The 15797-nt window shown below is 37.5% G+C and overlaps 4 protein-coding genes across 4 annotated transcripts; 3 read left to right on the forward strand and 1 right to left on the reverse strand.

Moving 5' to 3' along the window:
• Positions 1-739: 739 nt before the first annotated feature.
• On the forward strand, positions 740-1563 carry Cbr-rps-8 (the record flags this gene model as incomplete). Its single annotated transcript, XM_002633088.1, has 4 exons — positions 740-850; positions 926-1025; positions 1074-1379; positions 1454-1563. 4 exons carry the CDS (start codon positions 740-742, stop codon positions 1561-1563), a joined length of 627 nt encoding a protein of 208 aa, XP_002633134.1.
• Positions 1564-2343: 780 nt separating this feature from the next.
• On the forward strand, positions 2344-3014 carry Cbr-grl-4 (the record flags this gene model as incomplete). The annotated part of the gene is given in 2 exon segments (XM_045235533.1): positions 2344-2778; positions 2796-3014. 2 exon segments carry the CDS (start codon positions 2344-2346, stop codon positions 3012-3014), a joined length of 654 nt encoding a protein of 217 aa, XP_045093141.1.
• A 1951-nt stretch (positions 3015-4965) lies between these two features.
• Positions 4966-5212, forward strand: CBG26349 (the record flags this gene model as incomplete). The annotated part of the gene is made up of 2 exons (XM_045235534.1): positions 4966-4977; positions 5024-5212. The coding sequence occupies 2 exons, from the start codon at positions 4966-4968 to the stop codon at positions 5210-5212; spliced, it is 201 nt and encodes a 66-aa protein (XP_045098517.1).
• Positions 5213-5322: 110 nt separating this feature from the next.
• CBG05830 lies at positions 5323-7123 on the reverse strand (the record flags this gene model as incomplete). Its single annotated transcript, XM_002633086.1, has 5 exons — positions 5323-5497; positions 5548-6042; positions 6182-6433; positions 6480-6588; positions 7045-7123. 5 exons carry the CDS (start codon positions 7121-7123, stop codon positions 5323-5325), a joined length of 1110 nt encoding a protein of 369 aa, XP_002633132.1.
• Between the last annotated feature and the right edge of the window lie 8674 nt (positions 7124-15797).

The raw sequence follows: 15797 nt of genomic DNA on the forward strand, positions 1-15797 counted from the left end.
TTTTACATATTTTGTGATACCTTTCTCGTAATGTTTCCCCGCAGTTACTTTCGTCAAAATTATGTCAATCAGTTGAGTCGGCTAGCAGTTTTAGCTAGACGTAATTTGCACAATAAAACTTATTTATGACTTTTTCAACTGGATAAACGTAGATTCTTTTCAAAAATACAAATATTCTGAGAACAAAGAGGTTATTTTGAGTGTTTCTCAGCAAAGTCAAACATAACGTTTAAAAAAAGCATAATTTTTTCTGAAAAGTCACTTTACAAGAGACAACATGTTGAATATTGAACAAAATATGTTACTAATAAATTTCACTTAATTTCTTTTTAATTGTTCAAAAAAGAAATAATGGAAAATTTCGTTTTAGAAGCTCAATTCAATGTTCAAAACAACTGACGAAGCGAAGAAAAAAGTTATTTTAAAGGCGCACAGCGTTTCTCCCGCCGCGGGTCTCGCCGCGATTTCGCTTTCGAGGCAGGCAACCCGCTCTATTTTCTGTGGAGAATTTAGGCCCGAGTTCTTTTTTTCTAATTTTTTCACCCAATTTCCGTACTTTTTCAGTATATTTCTGTTTAAATCCTGAAAATGTGAAACCAAGGAAAATCTTTTGGATTTTCATTGCGTTTCATAATGTTTCGGTTAAAAATGTGGCCTAAAATTTTTTCAGGAAATTTATATGTCATATTCTCTTTTTACTGGTGAATCATTTAAAAATTGTAAAATAATAATTTTCAGCATGGGTATCTCGCGCGACTCCTGGCATAAGCGCTACAAGACCGGAGCTACTCGCCCGGTTCCACACAAGAAGAGGAAGTTCGAGCTCGGACGTCCAGCTGCCAACACCAAGGTGAGTTTCGTTAATATTTTCAGTTTAAAAAATTATTTCGAAGTGCATGTATCAATTTCAATTAATTTTTTTCAGATTGGAGCTCATCGCGTTCGTCTCGTTCGCACTCGTGGTGGAAACCTCAAGTACAGAGCTCTCCGTCTTGACAATGGAAACTTCTCCTGGGCCTCTGAGCGTGAGTTAAAACAGTTAACAGAGTGTAAAAAGTATTTTTTGTTTTTAGAGACCACTCGAAAGACCCGTATCGTTGACACCATGTACAACGCTACTAACAACGAGTTGGTCCGTACCAAGACCCTCGTGAAGGGAGCCATCGTCAGCGTTGATGCTGCTCCATTCCGTCAGTGGTATGAGGCTCACTATGCCACTCCATTGGCCAGAAAGAAGAACGCCAAGCTCTCCGAGGAAGACAACGCCATCTTGAACAAGAAGAGATCCAACCACACCTTGAAGAAGTACACCGAGCGCCAAAAGACTGCTGCCGTTGATGCCCTCCTCACCGAGCAATTCAACACTGGACGTCTTCTTGGTGAGTTTACTAGAAAATTGGAAAAAAAATCAAAACTTGATTAATGAGTATATTTTTCATCATTTTCTTTTCAGCTCGCATCTCTTCATCCCCTGGACAAGTCGGACAAGCCAACGGATACATCCTCGAAGGAAAGGAACTCGATTTCTACCTTCGCAAGATTCGTGCCAAGAAGGCCAAGTAAATGTCCTTTTTGTTGTTTCTTGTTTTGTTATATAAAACATAAACAAATTTGTTACTAGTATTATTAGCACATCGAAAGAACCGCTTTTGATAAAAGGAAAATGCTTACTCATGCCAAAGCAACCAGTTCCGAAATACACAGTCGTCTATGAATAAGAAATTGGAAAGTAATGGTGTGAGACGATGCTTCACAATCTGCATAGATAACCTTGAGTGCGAACAAAAGAGTTCGTTTTCGATTAACATAATTCAAATCTTTTTGGACGAAGAAAATACTTTCAGTCGATGAAGTTACAGAGTGGTTTCTCTGAACAGAAAATTGAAAGGTTTATTGAAATGGAGAGTAACTGGGAAGAAAGCAATAGGATTCACCTACTCGTCTTTATAATTAATAGGTGACGTAACACGATTACTCATTCAATTCAAAAAAGTAGAAGCTTTCTCGGAAACCTGTTCTAGAGGGTCAGATTCTCGATGGCAAAGAGGTATGGGAGGCGGTGCCAGGGTGAAGAAGTCAGGGTCAAAAACGATATCGGTATAAAAGGACGGAAGGATGACGCGGAATGCCATCTTTTCTCCTTTGTTTCAAACCAAAATCTCATCGAAGATACCGGTGAAAACTGATGATTAAAAACCTAGTTGAACCGTTTTTCATCTCAAATTTCTTCTAATTTTGTTTCTCTTCTTATTGAGACCGGAACCGAGCAATCCTTCGATTACCCTCTTGTAATCCTTCGAATGACTAGAACTACAGTTTCTTTCATCATTGAAATTCTTACAGATGCTTCTACCCATTTCGATTCTCCTCTCGCTAGTTCCCATAGCTTCTTCTACTTTTGGTGGATGTTGCTCCATGGGACCTCCACCATGTCCTCCACCTCCGCCACCGATGTGTGCTCCTCCACCTCTTCCTTGCCCACCTCCTCCAATCTGTCCACCACAGTTCTGCCCACCACCTCCTCCGTGTCCTCCACCACCTCCACCACCACCACCACCGATGTGCCCACCACCACCACCTCCAATGTACTCTCCATGCCAATCGTATGCTCCAGCTCCAGTCTTCAATCAATACGCTATGCAACCAGCCAACGATTGCTGCTGTCGGTGTGGAAGTCCATGCAGATTCATGGCTAGACATAGAACACACGGATCGAAACTGTTCACCACTGAAGAACAAGAAGAGGATCCAACCTGCAACAGCAAGAAGCTCAGAAGAGTGATGGAAAACGTAAGGATTTGTCCATTTATATCAATACAACTGAATTGTTTCAGAACATGAACCGCGACCCAACCATCTCAAAGAGAGCCATCCAGAAGGCTGCCGAAGAGAAAATGTTTGGAAAATTCAACGTGATCTGCGCCAAGGGAGACTTCTCCTACGTCGCCTATACCGAGACCTACTGTCAGGTGGCTAACGACGACGTCACCTGCTACGCCTTCAGACCGATGTAATTCTCTGAATGTTTGGTGATTCTGAATTCTGACACGGCTTCGGTTTTTTGTTGTCTACACTTGGTTCCCGTCTTTATTTGTGTAGTAATTATTATATACTTCGAGAATGCATTCCGGTTTATGATGTATATATGACCTTCAATTGTCTCCCACCTTATTTCTTCTTTATTTTTCCCCCGTTTTGCTTGATTTGCTACAAAATAAACCGACGATCTCGTTAAAAATTGTTTTGATATAAAAAGACACCGATAGCTAATCACTAGTGATTAGATTTTCATAAACGAACAGACAAGCGGGCGAAATCTAAATGGAGATGTAAAACATAGCTACGATACAGGTATTAGGTTAGAGATTGAATGAAATTACAGACTCTTCGCTCCTCGTGTATTATTCTGGTGGCCGTGGCTGAAGGTCCCACAACGACAACTACCGTAGCCTAAAAATAATTTTATTTTCCGGATTTTTTTCTCGTTTTCACTGCTTTTCGTCTATTAGTTTTCTGTTATTTTCTCAAAAAGGTCGAAAGATAAAGTTTGTTGAAATTATTGTCGAATTAAAAAAAGTGGGATCTGAGAATTTGAAAGGCGTAGCTTTATTTGATCTACGAAAAAGTGCGGCAAAAACATAACATTTCAGAGTTTCGCCTCGTTCGAGCTACTTTCGCAATTAAGTTCGGTTTTTCTATGAAAATCAGATTCTAGAGATACTAGCGATCATTTCCATACCAAGAAATCTAAATTTTGTACAGAAAATCCCACTGAATTCACAGAAATAAGTTTCGTTTACTACTGTAGTGATTTTGAAGCAAGGCCTCGAAAATTGACCGGGAAGCCGCCCGCGAAATTTTCCAGGTCCCACTTTTTTTATTCGACAATACTATGTTCTGGCGGCGATGCACGTTGCGGCTGAAAATTTATTTAAAATCGCACATCATCGGACGAGCCGTGAAAACAGCTACGGATTTCAAATTAATGCATGCGCCTTCAGTATCGTACCTAGCAATTAATTTAATGTTTGCCTTCTTTTCATAATTTTTCGCTTGTTTTTGACAATTTTCGTCTGATTCTCAAAAATATTCAATTTATCTCCTTTATAAAATAGAAAAACATCCGAAAATAGGGCCAAAATAGATTAATTGCTGGGTACGGTATTAAACGCGCATGGATTATTTTAAAACCATAGCTGTTTTCGCTGCTCAACCGACGATGCGGTTTTAAATTAATTTTCAGCCACAACGCGCATCACCGTCAATTGGAGTAATAGTGAAAATTTGACAGAAAACACGCGAAAACCGAGATAACAGTACCTGAAAAGAAACATTTTTCAGGTTAGGGTAGTTGTCGTTGTGGGACTCTCGGCCACGGTTACCTTCATTTTCCATGGTTCCGATTTTTTGCACGAGTATAATATTTATGTATTCAAATATTCCTGCTCCATACTTTTTTAAAAGAGTTGAAGTCATTCTTCCTCTTCTCCTTTTCCCTCTTCCCCCAAAATGTTTTAGTACAGTGTGAATTTAAAAAGATGATGTAAAATAAGAAAACCACCATCTTTCTCTCCTTCAAATTGGCTGAAATTACAATGAGATGACCGGCGGTTCGTGCTCTCAATTGTGCAGAGAAATGCTCTATCGATCGTCGCTTTCTTGATGCTCTTTTCTCATCAAAAAGTATTGTTTTGTTTCAATATTCTTCGATTTCTAATTATTTTCTTCTTCATTACTTGCCTCTCATTGGGACTCGAACGAGAAGTCACCGAAGTACAAGCAACGGTGGCGGTTACGGTAGGACAATTGTAGTCCAAAGCAACCTGTAAAGTTTCAGACGACGTTGGCAGTCGAAAGTGATGCAATATGGTGTCCAACGAATCGAGTTGGAAATCAATGTCCTGAAGAAACGTTACTATCATTCTACAAGTGTTGTGGGCATCTTAACAAAGAGTGTTGCTTCACATGAGAGTTTGGGTGAGCCGAAAAATCCAAGCTTCTGAAAGTACTGATATAATTTAAGATTGTCATTATGATCATTGTTCTCCCAATCTGTCTTGTTCTTCCTGCCACCACCTTCATCCTCCGACGTCTTCTATGCCCATCCAAACAGCCCGCGAGAGGTCCATCAACCGCGGATCGTGTCCGCCAACTAGCCGCCGAAGACTCCACCACTTATAGAAGAGATTCAGATGATATGGTTATGCTTTAATTGTGCTGTTATGTGAAGTAAAATGATTTATTATCAAAAATTTATTTTTGGCTCTAAAATCAACAACCCGAAAAGAGATCCTTGATGGGCTTTCGTGGCCTAATTAGATGTTAGCAGTTGGATGATGTATTAACTGGGTTGAATTTCAATGTAAACTTTCTCTTCTTCTTGGGTTGATTGTAGATGTGTTTCCGTACATCCACATTCAGAAGAGCATAAAGTACCCAGTTTCCAGCTGCGTTTATATACGGGAGGCAATTCGAAACTAGACGACAGTAGACCAGTCTGAAAATAATATCGATTGAAAACCAGTAAAGCGCAAATTTAAAACTAACAGAATGCTTTCTCCTCCACTCTCCTCCTCACTTTCTCCGTTGAAAAACTGATCGATTTGATAAATGTAATTAGGCAACATGGTGAATCCCCAGAACGGTGCCCAACACACAAAATGAAATACGGCAATTCTCCAGATGCTTTTCCTCACTTCACTCATATATCTTGGCTCTTTTCCCGATTTCGCCAACGTTGTTGTCTGTTGAGCCCGACGCATCTTGTATTTCGTTTTGACATGACGAACGAGCATTATATAGCAAGCAGTCATTATCGCAAACGGGATGATGAAACCGACGGAGAATGTATACTGGGCAAATGTGTTGAAGACGTCATTGGACATGATTGGAAGACAAACCCAAGTGACATCAGAATCCGGGAATGGAACTGAGAAGTGTTGAAGGTAAAGGTAATGAATGACGGTAGGAACGAGGACTCCAAAGACTGTCCCGAAGGCAAGCGGTACCAATGACATCCAGGCACGGTAGACATGACGAAGTCTGGAATATTGTTGACCTCATAAAGTATCAAATAACTCATATTGACTCATTAGAAAACATTCCGCCCTATTTTATCAATGACATCATCTGACTCATTTCTATTTGCAACCCTCTAGAGGATTAACGTGCTTGGTCTCACCTGGTGCATACAATGATATATCTTTCCAAGCTCATCACAGTCAGCAAGATCACCGAGAATAATTTAGCGAAGATTTCAATCGAGCGGATGATATAGCACGCAGCAGATCCGAAAATCCAGGTACCATGATAGTTGTAGCTAGCAGTCGCGGGAAGTGTCAGAAGGAGGAACATATCGGAACAAGCAAGAGCGAAGATGTAGATTCGAGATCTTTGTGCAACGGTCAGTTGGACAGAAGCACCGCTCCAGAGTCTGGAATAGAAACGATTAAGGTTTTGTTAAAGTTTTAAATTCCTACTTGGCACGGAAGAGCTTGTAGATGATCCAGAGGTTTCCTGGTGTTCCAACAAGGCAGACGACGATGTAGACAACTGTCATAAATCCTTTGGCAAAGGACATATCAACGTCTGGAAGATAGAAACAATTTAGATAACCATAGCTAGTTAGAGTTTTAGAAATCTACTAGGATCCTTAGAAAACCGGACAAACTTCAAATGAGTTTCTGAAGAATTTTTTCTTACTTTCTGGTGTTTTTTTTTCTCTATTACTGCTGTTTTGTCTATGGACCATCGGTCTTGTTTTTGCAAGAATCCGAATGGAACATGAGAAGTGAGTAGGGAGCCACATCTACACTTTTTTGGATTACTTATAGGTACATACTAAAGCTGATCAATCTTTTAATTGTATTGTGATTTGATACTTACACATGTTTCGAGCTCAAAAGTTGATGAATATTAAAGTTATATGATGTTAGGAAATTTTGCAAATAGCTCCAGGAAACAGAAGCGGAAACCATTTTGCCCCCTTTTCCGGTTTCTTTTTAAATTCTTAATTGGATTTCAAAATAGAGTGAAAAAACCCACGTGGCTGTTGATCTTCTTCTGAACTTTCGTTTTCGATTGAAGACGTTGTGGAGAAGTTTGAGGTGGGGAGTCCCTCCATTACAATAGGGATACCCTTAACGAAAAACATCAATGGAGATGATGAACAGAGACAAAACAATATAATGAATGATTCAGGAAAAAAAGGGGGAGCGAGGAGATATTGGGAAGAAAATAAGGAAGATGACAATCTAGACTTTTTACTTGAATTAGAATATCAAAAAGAAGAAAAGTTAATAAAGATGTGCAAAAGAAGAAAAGAGGAATAAAAATGCAAAAATGACGATTTCTCACAATCAGAAAGAACGAAGGGAGAGTTCCATGGAGACTGAAATTATAGTGACGCATCATAATTGGAATAAAAAAATAAGAAAGAAAAAATAATTGAGGGTATAATTGATGCCTCACAATCTGAGAAAAATACAGAACACAGAACCTTTCATGTTCTGTTTTTTGATTCGTTTGAGTATAGGTTCTCTTTCGACACTAATAGGATGAGGGAGGATCTTGCCTAATTTGCATTTTCCTCAGAAAGTACTCCAGATTCCAGATTATCCTTGTGTACCGCCAGTTTGCTGAAAATCGCATTTCAGAAAAACGTGAATTAGGTTGTTGTCTGAAATAAGACTGCACAATGAAGAGACATTTTTGTCAAAAAAGATTTTGTGAGAAACAAATTGCAAAATATACAAGAGCTAGGAGAGGGGATGAGAGAAAAAAGTATGCGGAAGAAAAGCGGTGAAATTCAATTTCCGCTCATATTCAAAAGCCATTGTGCCGGCAACTTTTGGAATATATGGTGGTAGTATTTCTGATCCAGTCTAGTTGTCTGGAATCTGTTATTTTAGTACAACAAAATCGGAACGGCGGTGGCTGTGGTGGAAGATTATTTTCATTTTCAGGATTGAATTTCGTCGATTTTCCAATTGTTTTTCACAAAACAAATGGGAAAATTCAAAATTTTGATAGGGAAACAATTGACTGAAAACGTACTGAAGTCGAGAAAAAAACGCAGAATTTTTTTTCAGGTTACGGTAGTTGTCGTCGTGGGATTTCTCTTCCACAGCTCTGTTTTGGTGTACAAGAATAATAGATCATATTCAAAATCCATTGTATCGACAACTTTTGGAATATATGTCCGTATTTATGCTCTAGTCCAGTCTAGCCTGGGATCCATACACAAAATACAGTTATTGTAGAACTAAAATACAACAAATGCGGTGTGAGTATCCCAACTTTGAAAAGCTACTCATCCTATTGGTTTTTCAACAACAAAAGTGTAAAACCTTGTGGGGAAGAGGAAGCACTTGTTTATTTAAAATGTGAGAACTTTCGAGAATTTTCGGAATCTCTCTTCTGAAAAGACAGTGTCATGCTTGAATATCCCCAAGAGCATTATTGCAACTCAACCTGATGACGTGGGTTTTTGAGAGAAAAAAGACGTGCGTTTTCAGTTCTTCAGAAAATCGGAAGACGTTCTCGCGCAATTATACTATCCTTGATGACAATCATCACCATAAATGATGCGTGATCATCATCTGGAAAATGGGGAGACGGTGGTCATCTGGAAAATGGGGAGACGGTGTGATGCAAATAACGAATGGGGGGAAATTCCAAAAATCTTGCATCTAAAATTCTGCGGTAATGAGAAGTCAAGAAGGGCCCAGCTATGGAAAGCACTTTTCTGGCTTTCGAAGAGTCAGTGAAATCGAATTCGGAGAATCGGAACACCGCAGAATTAAACCTAAAATTTTAAGAAGAGTACCAGACAAATTGTATGCTTCAAAGGCTATTCTAATTATATAGAAGATTAGACAATTTTCAGAGAAAAAAAGAACACAAGAAAACATAACTACACAAAAACTTGTCTAATCCCTCAGTCTGTGATTTTTGATGGATGGTGACGAGGATTCTCCCTCTCTCTCCCTCACTCAACTCAGAAAGTGCAAAATTCGAGAAGCAGAAAAATAAAATACTGTGAGGATTTGAAGTGGAATCCGTTCTGTAAGTGATTCTAGGAAAGAAATTAATAATCTGTTCAGAGCAGACAAGGAAATATATACACGGTATAATGGGTGACTTGATGGCTGAAAAGAAGACGAAACGGACCGAACGCTTATTTCCCACGTGGATTTTTTTGCGGCGGTGTTCGATGTGACAAATAATTAAACGAACATGTGCACACAAACATGCACATTAAAGCACATGGAACACGAAAACAGTGTCCAAGTATTCTCTTTATTTTCAGAGAACCTTTACATTTTAAAAAAGGAAAACATTTGGAATATTGATCTTGAACAGAATGAGTGCATCTTCTGGGAAATTGGAATAAAGAAGAAAGAGGGAGGGTGGTGCTTGCAATAAATCAGAGACGGTGAAGGATTAACTTATGGGCTCTTTTTTAGCATTAAAAATTGGGACAACAGCATCTATCGGGGTTTAAAATTTAATTTTTGTTGATCAGTAGAGAAGGTCAGATCAGTTGGAAATTCTTAAAGGGAGGAAACCATTTCTGGTTCTGGACTAATTTGACAACTGGGTAGATGTTAAGAGAAATAATTTTAGTTTCTTCTAGTTAGAGATTTCAATAATTTTGAATACCTGTCTCTGGTTTATAAGGCTTGGTCAGTAGTAGCGCCCCAATGAACGTGAGATTAAGGATTCTGATTTTTCTTTACTTTGCCTGAGTATAAAACGGACAACGACCAGGGAAAAACGCGCGTTAAAAAATCGCATGTCAAATCCCCGACCAATTAGAAATTATTAACTTTTCTCTGGCCTAAAAGTTAACTGGGGCGCGATTTCTGACCGAGCCTTTTGGAACCCTGTGAAACTGTCCCAAAAGAAATGGTATTTTTTGAACTACGCCTGAGCTGTATCAGTTCTCAATTTCAGAAGGTACCTAATAAAAATCAGTAAAATAATTGTTTTCAAACATAATCCTGATTCACTAGATTTTTCGTAAACATCCTCAAGCTCCTGGGCATTTTATTGCTCCAGATGTCATATCTTTTTACTTATTTTTTTTTCGAAATGGAGCACTTGTCTCGGTGAGGGAGGAGAGGAAAAAGATAAACCCTGGGTTTTTCCTGGGGTTTTTGAGTAGAGACTAATTGTCTCAAAAGTAATTGCTCTCGAAAAACGACGAGATCAAGAAGAATCAAGTGTTCAAACAAATAGTTAGTGTCTCTCAGAAGGCGTTCTGAGCAAAAACAACAATGATTGAACACGGAAGTTTGGAATAAAATTCGATTTATGTGGGGGGGAAAGTGTTGAAGAGTAACAATTGTTTGAAAAATGAACTTGAAAAGAGGAAGAAGTAATGCGAGGAGTTTAGAAAAATTATAGGGTTCGAAGGAAACTTCGTGACTCATGAAATCAGATGTCTAGGGAAAGATTTGAAAGTTATGGGAATAGAAAATGGCTGGTAGATAATAGTCAATTATAGTTTGTGTTGTATTACAGAGGAAATTTCTGAGAAAGATGAAATCTTGAGAATATCCAAGTCACATGGAAACTTCAAAATGATGGGTTCAACTTCAGAAATTGTAGGTTCTCACGAGTTTTCAATAATTCCGGACGTCGTCTGGATGTCTAGAGTTTGGACTTTTTATTCGGAGAAACCGAAAAATGAAAAAAAAAAAAACAAATTTAATTCCGTTTCGAAGATCTCGGAAAGTCAAGAAGGCAAATTTGAAAAAATAGAAGGAGAAGTGTTTCGAAAACAAGTATTAAGTTTTTTTCATTCTCCAGCTAACCAGACAACTCATTGCTCTCGGTGGAACACAAAACACAAATTGCACGAAGACTGCATTTTCAGCAAACTTCGAAAATTTTGTTTTCTAAAAGCGGTAGTGACGTAAAATTTGAGGAAATCCAGTCTTGAACTCGGGAATCCGGGTTTAACTTGGGATGATGAAGCTGTATGGATCAGACCCGTTTGCGTAAGTATTTTCAGTTTTCTCTGTTTTTCGGAGAAAAAAGAAATACCAAAAGATTCCGTTCAGATTCAGATGATGTTAGAAAATTTCAGACAAACAGGTCATTATTTCCAGTCGAAAACTATAATTTTTGCCAAAAAGACAAGACACGCGAGCTTTTTTCTTTAATTTCATGTTTTGGTGAGATGATTACGGTAGTGGCACTTTGTCAGATTATTCATCTGGGGAAACGGATGAAAAAAGAGAAAAAAGATTCGGGGAACTGGGAAAGAAAAAAAAATTGCGTCTGGAGTCAAGTGAATTCGAAATTCTGAAATTTTGAATTTGATGAAATATTTATATGGGAAAAGTGTGAAACAGGGACCTGATGAATAGATGAAAGAGAAAAAAAAATTTGGAAAAACAAAAGACCATCTACCCCAGAAAAGCTTATGGTAATTGTTTCGTTTTATCTTGTCTTTTTTCTTCTGAAAAAAAATAACGGACTACTGTACCGATCCAATTAGGGATAAAGAAACGGAAAAGGCAAAATCGGATGTCGCCATTAGTTCAAGCGATTTTCGGTTTCAATGAACTGGGTCCGATGGGGGAAGCCATAGGAATCATAATGAGAAGCATAGAATGTAATCTTTAATCAATAGGACACATTTTAAATGAACATAATGATAATATAAAAAACAAAAACAAAAATCAGAAACTTAAGAGGATTAATTTGGCATTACGGAATTGAAGGGGGACACCGGCCAAACGTTTTTTTCGTAATTTTTTGCATAAAAATGTTTCCAAAGTTACCCATACCAAGGTTCAAAAATAGTTCCTGAACCACCACCGCTGCAGTTTTCAGACAAAAAATGGTGACAACAACTGGAAATTTAATGTTCTCTAGTCTGAAAACTTGAATATTTTGTGAGCTTGAGTGGCTTTTTTCGGGTGATGAGAAGATAGAAAAAAAAGGTTTGTTAAAGTTTTCTGTAAAAATAATATACGAAAAAAGGGTTCAGTTAATAATAACAATGCACAGTCATTTTCTGTATGTGTCATCAAGAGAACTCCAGGACACATTGGAAAAGTTATTCTGCACATGTTCCCATGGAATAACTTTCGATTAGTTTTTTTTGCAGCATTTAGTCATGCCCCGGAAATGTATTCAAAGGAAAAAAGGACTTGTTAAGAAGGGAACTGCATCCTAACCAAGTTCAAATCAATCATGTACTCTTTTTTCTTCTTCTTCTTCTTCTCTATCTACCTACATTACAAAAAGAAGAGAATCAGAGCGAAACGACTCTGAATGAACCAGGAAACGGGCAATTTTAATTTTTCAAAGTGGATTTTTCTTTCTTGGATTTTCTTGTAGCTTCTTTTTTTTAGAAATTGGATTTAATTTAGGAACAAAGCTCATAGCCCTCGTCATTCGAAAAAAAAGAAGTGCGAAGAATTCCAAATATTTCTAGTTATTTATCCTCTTTTTCTAGAAAAGACACGAAAACATATCATCATTCATTCGAAAAGAAGAACACAAATTACAAGACCGATGATCTATTTAAATTAGGGAGCATTAATTATTCAGGACCACGACCTAATTTTCAGAGAAGAACATTTTATACATGTTTCTGGAAAAAATGGGATATCGGAAAATTTATATTTTCTGGAGTATCCTTTCTATTTGCAGTACTTGAGAAGCGTTTGTTTAAAACATAAAAACATCTGGCTCACCCAAATTGTCAACTTCAAGCTTAATTAACTAGGTTCCTATAAGAGATATAAAAAAAGTGTCAATTAATAAAATATTGGTGATATTATGATAAATAATTTATCAGTCGACAAAATTTTGATATCTTGCACAGGAATAGAGATAGTTGAGCTCAAAGTTGATGACGGGTGGACATCTGTTAGAGAAAATACGGTAATTACAAAAAAGACACCAATTTGTTCAAAAAATGACATTTTCCTCGGGATCTCCGGGTCAATGAGTAACAGTGATGGGACCAAGAAACTTGAAACTTTTAAAGAGAAACATTAATCGAAACATGATATTCAGACTGCCTTTCCGAAAAGGGGACGATGTCCGTTAGGAGGAAAAGAGCCGCCATCTCGTAACCGATGAACTAAATTTAGATGTTTCGAATCAAATTTCCCTGATTTTTAGAAATTGAAATTGATCTATGAAGTCTGGTAGTACCAAGAAAAAAAATAACAAAAAACTATACACTTTCCTCCTTTTAAGAATTGTTTTGTTATTTCTCTCTGGTGTTGACAGGGTATCGGCTAATTGAGAACAACAAAGGAATGCCCGAAAAAAGTTCCAAGTGTTAAAATTCAATGAAGTTGGCTCTCCTGAAATCATTTGTGAGGACTCATCAGAGGGAAAATTGAATTCAATTTCGCGGTAGAGGAGGAGCGAATGAAATTGGAGTAATCGGAAAAAGCAAGTATCCAAAAATGGATATTCTAAAAGTCAAACTATTTTCAGAAGAGAGAAAGAGGGAACCTGAAAATGGAATGTGGGGAATTTGGAATACCGTGAAACCTGTATTAGAAGGGACTCTAGGGGAGCCATTTAATCAGAGGATAAGTGGCCTTTCAATTAGATTTTCATAACAAAGAAAATACCCATAATCCAATCAAAACAAAAAACAAAAAACAATCAAGGGCCCTTCAGTTTCAGGGGTCATTATAATACAGGTTTACGGTATCTGTTTTTTTGTTTCTAGAACTCTAGAAATCAAGAGAAAAGCTAAACTATGTATCTCAAATCCAAACTATATTGAAATTCCATTCCGTGCTTCCTCTTATCTCTTCCTCTTTTTTCCGATCGTATCTCCAAACCGCCCATCTAAAAAACAAACAGTGAAAATCGTCATTCACACTCAGTTCTTAGTTCTTTTTTTCTCTTTTGAAAGGTACGTCAACAGATCGAATGACAACAGACAGTGATCACAAACAGAGGAATAGGCAAGAGGGAAAAAATGGGTTGAAATGGAAGAAATAGGATAAAAGAGAGCATTTATTTATTTCTAATAAAACGGTATTTTTTGTTCGGTGATGGGAGGAGAAAAGAAAAGGAAGAGGAATAGAAAGAAGACAAAAAGTTATGAACGGAATGGTGGCAGGTGATCGTGGGAAATTTGAAAAAAAAAGAGGGAAGAAAGGGAACAGTTCAATTTCTGATTTTTGAATATGATTTTCCAGGTGTCTTTTCATCTAAAAAGAGTTTAAAATGAAAAGAAAAACCAAAGGGGATTTCTAAATAAGCTCCGCCCCTAAAGCTACCTATATTTCAGCTGTTTGATCGAACTGAATGTCTGATTTTCGTTTTCCTTCTTTTTTCTTTTTTCTCACCACTTGAAAATTTAATTGGACTCTTTCAGAGTGCTTGATATCTGGGGACATGCAGAAAGAAAGCCAATGAATGGATTCAGATGATTCACGGATAAACCGGAAAATGGAAATCTCGTGGTGCCAATTCATTTTTAATGAGGTTCATGAGGTTTTTTAATAATTGCCGGAACAAGAGAATGAATGTCATTTTTTTGTTATACTTTCTCTTTTCTTTTTCATATCAATCCGGCTTATTATACCAAATTACTACCAGAGCACTAACGTCATGGGGTGTGGTTAGTGCACGCACATTCTTCCGTAAAAACTAGGCTGAAATCAGTGTTTTTCTGAAAGTATTGGGTTGAAATGTAAAAGGGACGGAAAGTGTGACAAACAATCACATTAAAAATTCTCAAGTTATTTTCAAGAATGACATGAGTAGACAGCACGAGAATAATACTAACGCTGGCCATGCTGAAACATACTCTTGCAATGAATTCTGACTTATAAAAAAGGCAAAGAGTGCAAAGAGTACCTATTCAACCAAAACGTTGTCAGCTGTGTAAACCCTTCTTGTTGAGACAGTTGCGAAGAATATGCAAATGATTTCTATGGTTTTGTACCTGACCATCAAACTTTGAATCTAGCAGAGATGTCTGAAATGACTTTGAAAAACGGAATCCGAAATTCAGATATCTCCAATGTGCAGAAAAATTCTAAAGAACACACATGGCGCTCTATTTTTGCATCGTGAGTAGCGGAGTTAAAAAATTCCCGCGTCAGAATATTCTTGCATATTTGCTGAAAATCCCAAACAAAATAATTTTACCGAAACCCAGAATTTGGAATTCCGAATTAATAATTCTTTGCGGAATTGGGAATACGAAATATGTACTAGAATACCAAATTTCCTCTAATAGAAGCCCACCGCAACCATCAACTTTCAGCTTAATTATCTCGTTTTCAGAGAAAGATTTCAAAATTTTCTCAACTGATAAAATAGTGCTGATATTAGGACAAATAAGTAATCAAATGAAAAATTTGTTATATATTTCATAGGATCCGAGATAATTGTGCTCAAAGATGATGGTTTGGGCGGGGTTCTATTAGATGAAGTACAATATATTTCACGGAACCCAGAATACGGAATCCAAATCCTCACATCTCTGAAATCCGGTAGTTCTCTCTCTCTCTCTCTCTCTCTCTCTCTCTCTCTCTCGAGTTATGTACTATTTGTACCAGGAAGTTTCATTCTTGAAAGGTCAAATGGACCATTTCGAAAAGTGTATTCATAGAAGATCATGAGACAACAATAGTCGGAATAGTCACCAACACGGATGTGTGTTTAAAGACACTGACATATGCGAAAATACGGAGCAAAACGAAGGGACGTGTCAATGGGTCGTGAATTATTGAAATTTCGCGAAAAAATAGTTATTTTCTTCGTTTCTCCTTCATGTCATTTTTTTGTGTCAT

This window comes from Caenorhabditis briggsae (assembly GCF_000004555.2).
Source record: "Caenorhabditis briggsae complete genome, chrIV, whole genome shotgun sequence".
Classification (NCBI taxonomy): domain Eukaryota; kingdom Metazoa; phylum Nematoda; class Chromadorea; order Rhabditida; family Rhabditidae; genus Caenorhabditis; species Caenorhabditis briggsae.